The sequence below is a fragment of the Leishmania panamensis genome (genome assembly GCF_000755165.1).
Source record: "Leishmania panamensis strain MHOM/PA/94/PSC-1 chromosome 1 sequence".
NCBI lineage: Eukaryota > Euglenozoa > Kinetoplastea > Trypanosomatida > Trypanosomatidae > Leishmania > Leishmania panamensis.
In genome coordinates, this window is record NC_025854.1 from 184,160 (window position 1) to 195,052 (window position 10,893).

General features: G+C 63.3%; 2 protein-coding genes across 2 annotated transcripts, besides 1 other annotated feature; both read left to right on the forward strand.

The window, feature by feature from the left end:
- Positions 1–1,832: 1,832 nt before the first annotated feature.
- On the forward strand, positions 1,833–4,775 carry LPMP_010630 (hypothetical protein; the record flags this gene model as incomplete). The annotated part of the gene is made up of 1 exon (XM_010698403.1): positions 1,833–4,775. The coding sequence occupies one exon, from the start codon at positions 1,833–1,835 to the stop codon at positions 4,773–4,775; it is 2,943 nt and encodes a 980-aa protein (XP_010696705.1).
- A 16-nt stretch (positions 4,776–4,791) lies between these two features.
- Positions 4,792–5,175: a repeat region.
- A 2,023-nt stretch (positions 5,176–7,198) lies between these two features.
- LPMP_010640 (HSP70-like protein) lies at positions 7,199–10,531 on the forward strand (the record flags this gene model as incomplete). The annotated part of the gene is made up of 1 exon (XM_010698404.1): positions 7,199–10,531. One exon carries the CDS (start codon positions 7,199–7,201, stop codon positions 10,529–10,531), a length of 3,333 nt encoding a protein of 1,110 aa, XP_010696706.1.
- Between the last annotated feature and the right edge of the window lie 362 nt (positions 10,532–10,893).

The window sequence follows — 10,893 nt, forward strand, 5'->3', positions numbered from 1 at the left end:
TCGCTTGCTTTTCTATGATTTGCTGCTCCTCATTCTCGGAAAGGTGGCGCGCTTTTGGTTTTTGTTTTACTCGATGTACACATTGCACCGACGATCGCGATATCGACGATCGCGCCCTGTGCTGCGTCGGGGGGGCTGCCTCCTTCGCGACCCTCCTCACCCACCCCTCTCTCTTTGTCTGTCTCGCTCACCTACTCGCGTGGACGCCTCTTCGCGCCCGTAGGCTCTCTGTGTATGGCGGAGCCCATGGGGCGTCGATGAACCCACTTGGGGTAAGAGGGAGGGAGGGAGGGTGAGTGAGTGGTGAGCAACGGCTTACACACCTAAGGCTCAGAAGGGTCCATGACGCAGACAGGCACGCGCAGGCAGGCAGGCAGTAGTGCACATCTACTCGGCCGTGTCTCTGTCTGTGTCTCTCGGCGCCACTCGGTTTGTCGAGCTTTCTGCCTTCCCCTTTCCCCCCCCCTGCCTCACACCCACTCAACTTACTTTGAGTTTCCTACGATGGCGGGGCTCTTTCTGTTTGTTCTTTCCAATGTAGCCTTCCACGGTGTAGGCCTCGGCCCTTCACGCGAGCGTGTTGAGTGGGTGTGTTTTGCTCTCGGTGTCGTCGGGCCATCCCTCACATCGGGTCATCCTGCACAACTCGCGATGCGGCCCGACAGTCCGCGTTCCGCGTTCTCCTCGCTGCGCTCTCTCGTGTGTTGCCTTTGGTGGTTCCTGATGGGGGGAGGGAGGGAAGAGGTGGCTGGGGTGGAGGGGTGGCGACCTCGTCGATGATGAGGTACACGTAGCAGGACTGTCGTTGTGTCACCGACTGTCCCGAGACGCTCTCCCCTTCGCCCTATCCACACGTCGCCCCTCGTCGCTTTCCTTTGGCTTTTGAAGGAGATGAAGAGAAACCGCAGCCTACGCAAGCCCAACAATATGAGCGCTGCATCACGGCGTGAGGGCCATTGGCGCCCGCCCCTCTCGCGGCTACGAGACATCAGAGGAGAAGCAAAGAGGGAAAGCAGCGCCCGAGCGGCAGCCAATGCTGATGGTTAAGTGAAGCAAATTCTGCGGCATGCGTGGGGGTTTTTTGTGTTGTGTGTCGTGAGAGTGGGCGAACACAACTGAGGTGGTCTCGCCCCTGCCACTCTTGTCGCTTCGCATCGCCGCCGCCTCGCACCAACCACCACCATCGCCATCATCTTTCTCCTCCTCCGCCGCTACAGCGTCTCGCACACACTCCCACACTTCTACGTGCCAGCCGTGCTTGCGACCCACTACAACGCCAACTGCCAGCGCGAATACCACTTCAAGGACCACTCCAATCCTCCACCACCACCCCTGCCGCTGTCCTCTCGTGCAGCCACCTCGCCTCCTTGCGCGCGGTGCCGCATCCGTCAAGGACGAAGGGAGGGGGAGGCTGACGGTAAAAAAGCGAAAGGGGCATTAGAGAGAAGAGCGTAAAGGCGTTACACACATAGCAGCTGCTGCCAACGGCGCCGCAGCCGTCTCGCTCGCTCTCTTCCTCTTCTTCTCAGATTCCACTCAGGCGTTAGTGATGTGTGGGTGTGGGTGTAGTCTTGCGTTCGCTCCCCCTCTTCTCTTATCCCCACCCCTGTGCTCTTACGTGCTTATTCTCTCTCTCCCACCCTTTACTTGACTGTGAGTCATTACGCGTGTGCGCGTAGGTGAGGACGAGGTAGGCTCTCGACAAGCGTATTGCGGAGGTGTGAGAGCACACTGCCTGTGGAGGAAACACGCCTCCCCAAGGCAAACACCGACGCCGCGACCGGGCGGCTTAGGACAAGTAGAACACCGCCAGCTGGGGGGTGGGCAGCAGCATGAGTGGTGCGAAGACGAAGCCACCGCGTCGTGAGCCGTACAGGCCGACGTCGAGCTTCACCCCGTCAGCGGCCTCTCAGGCGGCGCCGGTTGAAAGCGATGGAATTGACTCGTCGGGTAGCCCTGCGCTGCCACCGCTACCGCTCGACCCGCAGCACCGCGACTTGACGGGAGAGAACTCGCTGAGTCACACGACAGCCGCCGCCTCGCACGCACCCGGCAGTGCCGTCGGCCGGGCATCGTCCGAGCTACTACAGAACTCGACGAACATCGTTGGTAGGCAGAGCCGGTCGAGCTCACCCGACCTTGGCGGACCATCGCAGTACGCGATACCGCAGCAGCAGGCAGGAGCCGCGGCAATCTCAGCGTTCGCGACCGTGTCGGTACCTCTCCCTTCCAGTGTCAGCGACGGCAGTGTCTCTGATACAAGCCAGACGTGCCCCACCCCGACGGAGCCCGAGAGTCGGACCACAACAACCCTTTTCCCTCCTCCCACCATCCTAGACATCACCGAAAAAGGCTCACGCAGCGGTCAGGGCCCAGTGACGACAGCTACTGAAGCTCCAACAGCCCCCACAGTGGCGGGGGTGGAGTCCGGTCGCCCGTACGTGTACGACCTCAGCATCAACTCCACCGAAGCCCTTCAAGCTGCCGCCGTCCTCCCGTACTGGACCTCGAGCCTTCACAACATGCTTGCATCCTCGCTGCCCACCGCGGCGTCAGCAGCGGTGACGCACGTCGCTACCCACAGCAACAGCGTCAGCACAAGCGCTGGCAGCGGCGTGTGTGAGCCATATTTTGCATCGCGCGCCTCTACTACGCAACGGACAATACAACACGCCCTCGTGCATGTCCTACAGCGAGAGCGGGTGCGATCGTTCATCACCCGCGCCTTGCATCGGTGGCTCCTACACTGCATACTCCGGCTGCGCGAACGCCAATACGATGGTAGAGAAGCCGCGGCTGGAATGGCGGAGCGAGAAGTGCTCTCACGGACGTCTAGCGCCGACCAACGACGTCAAGAAGAGCAGCCAACCCCGGTGGCAGCGACGAGGTGTGCTCTCTACAGGTGCCATCACCCCCTCACCGCCGACACATCCCGCCTCTCCTCCGCTCAGGCTTGGGAGTCACCGGCAGCCCTAGCAGGAGTGCTGACCGCCACTACCAAGCCAACAGGGAAAACCACCGCGCCGACCCCTCTGCCGGCGTGGATTCCGGTCGGTGGCGTCAGCCGAGCGGCACGCTGCCGCGTCACCCCCATTGACGAGGGCGATGTCGACGACGAGGATGGACTGCACAACGTGGACGACGACGCAGAGGTGCCACAACACACGGAGCTGCTGCAGCGTCAAGAGCAACAGCATCGCCGCGGCCACCATTGCTCTGGCGATAGCTCAAGTTTGTCGGATGCGGCCGCCTACGTGGACAGCACTTACGCCCGCACCGGCCGCGTCGCGGTGCAGGGGCGGCTGCTGTCGCCACACCCGGCGAACCCACAGCACCGCAGCCGCGTTGCCCCCCTCATTGGGGCCCCATCCAGGGCCACCAGCATTGCCCGCTCGCTCTCAGCCGCGAGCAATACGTCGTTCAGTCAGTCACTCGGCCGTGAAGTGTCGTTCACCCCAGTGAGACAATCTCTCAGTTGGTCATTCCAGGCACTGTTGCAGCCGCAGCGCCATGACGAGCTGCTCGGCACCTCCCTTCCCACAACGCCAACGACGGTGTCCGTGCCAGAGGTCAGCACCTTGGACGCCGCCGGGGCCGCGGCAGGCAGCGCGGGCGTCATAAGACCCACCACGACTGTAGCAGGAGGAGCGGCTGCCGGCGCTGCTCCTGCTACAGTACGACGGAAAAGCGTCGTGCGGCATCTTTTTTCCACCATGTCGCCACTGAATATGTCGCCATACCAGAGCTCCCTCAACATTCTTTCCAGTGGTGGGGGTAGTGCAACGCCGAGCTTCGATTGGCCGCACTCACACTCGCCGTCGGACATGGAAACGACCATCACGCGAGAGGGTCACCCTTTGCGCTTACACCGCGCACGCAGCAGCATGGGTGGCGGAGCAGGGCTCATCGCGAGTGACTCGGAGGAGCGTAGCCGCTCCTTACCCATCTACACGCTACAGGGACGTCAGAGTAGAGGATCCAGGGGCCCCAGCAGTGCTTGGGGGACACTGAGAGGCTGCCACTCGACGCTCAGTGATAGCACGACGCCGATGCTGGCGACCACACTTACGACGGTGCCGCAGTTGCTGGCGAGCGAAACGGAGGAACGCCTGGCAATGCAGGCACGTGAGGAGCAACGGCGCCTCCGCCTCCAGCGCGCCATGTCTGCAGTCACGGATCACCTCATGATGGCAGCACTGAACCATCGATCGAGTGAGCGTGGCTTGCATCCCTCGCTGCGTACCTCGGCGGCAGCATCGCCGCTGCCTGAAGATAGCGACGACAGCAGTGGTGGCAGCTGCGCCCGCCGTTTGCATCATCGCAATGACGACACTCGTGAGGTGAACCTCCTGCATACCTACACTGTGAAAGAGCACTACGGAGGCGCTGCGTGGGATCGAGAGGCGGTCATCGGATCATCAACATCAACGCGGCTGCGACTGGATTACGACAGTGATGGGGTGGATACGCCGCGGCATCTGCAGCGAAGTGGGTGCGCAGAGGAAGACGGCCATCTGAGCGACGTGACCGACGAGCATGTCAAGCAGAGCTTGAGCTGCGACGATGAGGCTATTGACATGGCGACTGCTCTTAGCGAGCGCTCGATGCAAGCCTTGGCGTCCACAAGCCAGTGGGGCGCCCACGTGCTTGGCCCAGTGACGATCATGACAAGCGCTCAAGAGAACGTGGACCAAGTGACGAACATCACGGCGGCGCCGCGAGTGCCGTCACCCGCGCTGCAGCGCGGAGCTTATCATCACAGCGGGGGATGGTAAGCAGCGCTGATGAGCTCAGCGCGTGGCGTCATCAGGGGAGGGGAGGTCCAGTCCCTCCGCACTCTCTGTGTAGGGGAGGGGGAGAGGCTGAGCAGCCCCCCTCCCCCACCCCAGCCAATGCCGAGCCACTGATGCTGGCAGTGAACGCGACTCGAGCACATCTCACCCGGCCCTCACTGCCCACTGGCGTGGGGAGGCTGAGCCACCACCCCCCTGTGAGGGATGCACTGTGCGGCGACCGACACAGTGGGAGCGGCGGTGAGGCGACCTGCGACGCGGGTGTGTGAGTGGGCAGAGTGTGAGGCAGAGGCCGTGCTCCGGTGACTGGGCCGACGCATGGCATTCACACGTGTGTGTGGGTGTGTGGGTGGGTCCACCGCTGCCTTGCACCGCGCAATGGTGTTCCCCCTCCCTCCCCCTCTCTGTGGCAGGCCTGGTGGAGTGGAGTAGGAGGAGTTTGACCACGCGCGGTGTATGACAGCGAACAAACGCGTTCTGACGAAAGGAGAGAAAATGCAGCCAGCGTCATTTTGGTGAGCATGAGAGTGTGCGTGTAGGCCAGGCGGGAGGGCGGGTGAGGGAGTGTCGCGCGGTGCAACGCCACCCCCGCCACAGCCTACCCCCTACCCTCCGTGACAGGAAGCAGCGATTACACACAAAGACGGCGAAACGGGCGCGAACCTCATAATCCCACTTCTTTCTAGGGACCAGCGACCGGGCAGACCACAGCATCGCGGGTGGTCGCCCGCATAGTGGTCGCGATGGTCAGTGCTTTCCTTGAGTAGGTGCTGCAGATGGGACCAACGTGTGACTGGCGTTCTCTGGCACGCATCAAGGAGGTGTGCGGCAGAGTGCAAGCGATGGGACAGCGGCCCCAGTAGCGTCCGTGAGACACGGGCCGTGTGCGTGGGTGTGTGACTCTCCCGTCGCCGCGGCTCGGCGACCCCGGCCCAGCCCCGCAGCGCACCGTCAACAGGGCCTTCAACCTCACTGAGTGGCCCCTTGTCGTACCTCACGCAACAGCAGTCGCAGCGCCGACGTGGACTTCACCAAGGCAGGCCAGGCCCTGCGCACGCACTACCGCCGCCACCATATAAGATAGAAAATGTGGAAGAGGCGGTGCAGTGGGGGCTTCTGAGAGCTGTTTTGAATGTTGACCACCGCTGGTAGTGGTGGCGGCGGTGTTTGGCCTCGCTTCCTCGGTTGTGCTGACGGCGCTCGCGTTGCCTCCCTGTGAAAAGCTCGGCTGAGGTGGTGAAAGAGTGACGTGGGGGGGGAGGTGGAGGAGGAGGAGGGGCAGCTGTTGCATAGACTGTCCACCCACCTCCCTTCCTCCCCCCTCCCCCGCACAACCCCACTCCGCCTCAGTTTGTGTATATCCAACGACTGCACGGGATGGAGAAGACAGAGAAGGGCGTTGATGAGTAATACAGGCATATCGCCTCCCCCCCACCCACCCTCACCCTCACGCTCTCCTTTCCACTCGCCATAGATTGTCTTACACGAGAGTTTGTACGCTCCTCCCTGTCACCCTCGCCGTGACCCCTTCTTCGGTGGAGCAGCTTGCGCTACTGCGCTCCCTGGAAGCCTGCTATGGCGCATGCTTGACCCCACACAGGTACACGCACCGCGTGTTCACCCAGACCCCGCAAGGGTAGGGGATATTCTGCTGATTCTCTGCGGCCGTTATCTCAGCCTTTTAAGGGAGGGAGAGAGAGGAGGGGAGGGGGGAGTCTCCCACCCCCACCGTGCGCGCGCTCGTCGGCGCATGGCGTGTGGGCCCGTTTACTGTGGCGCCTGGCCTCGCGCTCTGCGCCTATTTTTGGCCCCTCCCCTCTCTCGTTTCTCCTCTCGCCGCCGTCGTCGCTCTCTCCCCCCTCCTCCCCTCTCTCTCTCATGCGCGTGCAGTGGGAGGGAGTGGGGGCTCGTCGGGGGCGCTGCTTAATGTCTCGCCGCGACAGAGCGTAGGCCGACCGCACGCCCACAAGCGGCATATCCGCCACACCCGTGCTTGGCCGCGGCAAGAAAGAGAGACGCGCGACGGGACCTGCCGCTAAGTAGCCCCATTTCTCCTCTGAGAGAAGGGTAGTAACGCTCCCAACACACACACGCACACCTGCCCACACATCCTCCGCACCCCCACCCCAGCCTCTGTTGTGGTCATCACCAGCATCGTTCGAAGCCCTTCTTACTCTCCCCCTCTCTCCCTCTCTCTCTCTGACTATCTCTCTCTCTCTCGTTCGGTTGGTGCGTCTGCCTCACGCGTTGACGGGTTGGGGTCCACTCTTCACACATGAACCCGTGGAGTACCCCCTACAGAGTTCAGAGAGAGAGCGCACGCGTAAGACACAGCGGCACGCTCTCAGCACCAGCGGTGCGTCTCAAGAAAACACAGGATTCCTCGCCTTCTGCTGCGCCCGTGGATGCCTTTCTCCTCGTCGTCGTCGTTACCATCAGGGCAGCGGTGTGGTCACCGTCGCCCTGCGCACCGCACTCAGCCCTTACCACTGCTGCGGCTGCTTAGTCTCGTTCTGCTGGCGCTCAGCGCGCTGTCACGTCGCCGCACCTCGGCACTCTTTGCATTGGCCACGGGTGACGCGGGTGCTGCACCACCGCTGCTGGCGATTGCCGAGACGGAGCTGATCTCGATCGACCTCGGGCACGAGAGCATGAAGGTGAGTGCCTGGCGGGTGCAGCAGCAACACGCGCCGCCCAGCGTGGTGGTGGAGGGCGACGTTGCAGCAGCGGTGCCGACAAGCACCGGGACTGTGTCCGTAGTGCTGAACGATCAGGCAAACCGAAAGAGTCCGCCATGCGTGGCCTTCCGCTACTTCCGCACCCCCTCGGCTGCCCCCACCACCACCAGCGGTGGCGTCCACAACGACACTAGCCCGGATGTGCTCGATAGTGAGGAAGAGTCCCACACGCATCGTCGGTGCACAGCGCTGCACCCGCGCGGCTACCAGCTCGAGCGAACCTTTGCTGAGCAGGCACTGGCGCTGGCGCCACGCTTCCCGACTCAGGTTGTGTGTAGCGCGGCACAGCTGCTCGGCTACACGGCGGCCCTCCCGAACGCGACGACAGCGGAATCCAGGATGCATGCACTGACGTCGGGGCAGCTGATGATGAATTATAGCTTTCATGTAGTGCCCCTCACAGCACTTAACGTGACGGGCACAGCTACGGCAAACGGAGTGGATGAGACCCAGCAGCAGCAGGAGCGGAACAGCGTCGTCGGACGTCAAGCACTTGGCGTGTACGTGCCCTTCTTTACCACAAGTAATGCCCCTGGCCAGCTGTGGCAGCGTATGGCAAGCGACCGCAGCACTGTGAGCGCAGCCGAGAGTAAAGGAGCGCTCTTCTCGTCGGAAGAACTCACAGCAATGCTTCTCGGCTACGCACGTCGCATGGCCGAGAAGGCCGACACGGCCGACAACGCGCTCAGCGAAGAGGATCAGCGGCTCGTAGAGAACATGCGGAAGGACGCTGGCAACAGCATCGGCAACACGGATGCCGCCGCCGGAGAGACGGGCACGGTGTCCGCGCCCACGAGCGCCATCCGCTACGCCGCGCTGACCGTGCCCGTCCACGCCACCGTTGCGCAGCGGCAGGCGCTCGTGGACGCGGCGGCTCTGGCAGGCTTGCGTGTGGTACGCCTCGTCCACAGCACGACCGGGGCAGCGGTGCAACTGGCCTACGCGAAGGCTGAGCAAGTGCTAAAGAGTGACAAGGTGCAGTATGTCATGATCTACGACATGGGCAGCCAGCAGGCCGAGGTCGCCATCTACAGCTTCGCGGCGCTCCCGGCGGCCGTGGCGAGTCGAGCTAATCTACAAGGAGCTCTGGAGATGCAGGCGATTGTCGGCAGCCGCACGCTGGGCGGCGCCGCCTTTGATGAATGTATTGCCAGCCACTGGGATGCGCGATACTTTAACCGCCGTGTGCTGAGCGGTGTCCTCACAGCCGCGGGCGGCAGCGAAGCGGAGCGCCGCGAGGCGGCAAAGGAGCGTGGCAGCCTCCTCCGTGCTGCTCAGCGTGCGAAAGAAATGCTCTCAGCCAACAACGAAGCGCATGTCACCATCGACGGGGTCCACGCCGACCCGTCGCACTTTGATCCGATGGGGCAGCAGGAGCTGCTGCAGCGTCGCGTCACCGTCACGGCGGACGGTGGCCTGCTGAGCCTCCGCCTCATGCGCAGAGACTTCGAGGAGTGGTGCCGACCTCTTTTCGATGCCGCCGTGGCGCTGCGAGACGAGGCCATTGCCGCCACCGGCGGCGTCGTCAAGAACCTCGGTGCGCTCAGCCGCTTCGAGGTCATCGGTGGCGGGACGCGAGTGCCGCGGCTGCTGCAGCAGCTCGGCGAGGGTTACCGCAGCGGCATCGTCGATCGCACACTCAACAGCGACGAGGCAGCCGTCATGGGCACAACGCTCCTGGCCCTGTCGACCGCACCGCCGGAGCTTCGTATGCGCGGCAGCCAAGCCCTGCCACGCTACAACGTGCGCGAGTGGCTGACCAGCGCCGTCTACGCCTCGGTGGAGCTGCGCAGCGCAAGGACCCTAGCGACAGCAGCAGCAGCGGCGCCGCCGGAGGTGCAGCTCCTGTTCCCGGCACTGAAAGTAGTACTACCAGCGACACGCAGTCTGCGTGTCCGAGTACCGGATGTGGAGGCGTCACCTGCCGACAGCGTCATCATCACGCTGTACTCGGGTGCTGAGGCAGACAGCGCCTACGCCGACAGCACACGCTCTAGCGCGTTCGCCACGGCGAACTGTGCCAGCTGCTACGTACGGACCTGCACTGTGGAGGGGATGCACAAGGCTGCGGAGCAGCTGCTCGCGCAGTTCACGCAGCAGAATATGTGGCACAGCAGTGCCAACCCACACCCAACGCACGCTCGCATGGTCGGTGCGGAGGTGGTGGTCGAGGTCGTCGCTACGGTCAGTGGCATCCCGCACTGCAGCGTTGCTTACCTGCGGGCCGAAATAGAGGAAGTGGGGGCGGGCCCCAACATCGCAGATGATGTGCAGGGCAACGATGCAGCAGTAGAGTCAGCGACAGAGGTGTCTTTAGGCAACAGCCATCACGACGACAGCGCCTCCGGCGCGTCACAAGCCACACAGGAGGACAAACTGGGAGAGGGAGAGGGAGAGGGAGGCGTGGACAAAGTGAACACCAGCGAGATAGAGGTGACGCGCACCGATGCACGCATGAATGCAGACAGCTCTGCCGATCCTGCCACCAACCGCACGAGCGCGTCGTCCACTTCTCCGCCGCACGAATCGCAGCCGCCGCCGCAAGTGCAGGTGCGTGTCACCCCACTCTCTCTGCGTGTGTCGAGCGGCGCCACAGCGGCTGGCGCAGCGGAGCACAGATTGAGCTACAACATGGACTCGGCAGAGCTCGACTTCTCGCACCGGCGGGTGCGGCAGCTGCAAGCGCTGGACGACGTGCGACTGCGGCGCAGCACCCTGCGCAACGAGATGGAGAGCATGCTTGTGTGGATCAAGGAGCACAACCCCACGTGGAACACTGAAGATGCGCAGGCCTCAGATGGACCCTCACCACCGGCAGAGGGGGCAGGCCACACACTGCCGCAGCGCTCTGCGCTGCAAACATGGCGTGCAGCTGTTCGCCAGGTGAGCGAGTGGCTCGACGACTTCGGCGACACCGCGAGTGCCACCGCACTTGAGGAGCGCCTGCGCATCATTGCCGGCGTCAAGGCAGCCTTGCGTGAGGCAGCCCGACATGAGTAAAAGACACGAGCCAGAGGAAGAGCAAAAGCCGCGACGGTGGTGCAGAGGCCCCGATGTGTGTGTGTTATAGAAAAACGACGCTGTCGTGCTCTGGGGGAAAGGAGGAGGGGGGTGGGGGGGAGTGGTAGACGCGGGAGAGTCGGTGATGGCACTCCTACGCTTCTCTACCCACCCCCACCCCCTCTCGTACTTCGCGCAAAGAGGGAGTCGCACGCGCCACCCCCCCCGTCCATGTCGCTCTCCCTCGTGACAAGGTCGAGACAACTGCCGCCAATCATCGCGATGGCCGCCGCCTGACGTGGCGCGTCGCCTGTGTGCCGCCTGACGTGTCCCGGCAGTAAAAAGGCGTGGGTCGCCCCTCG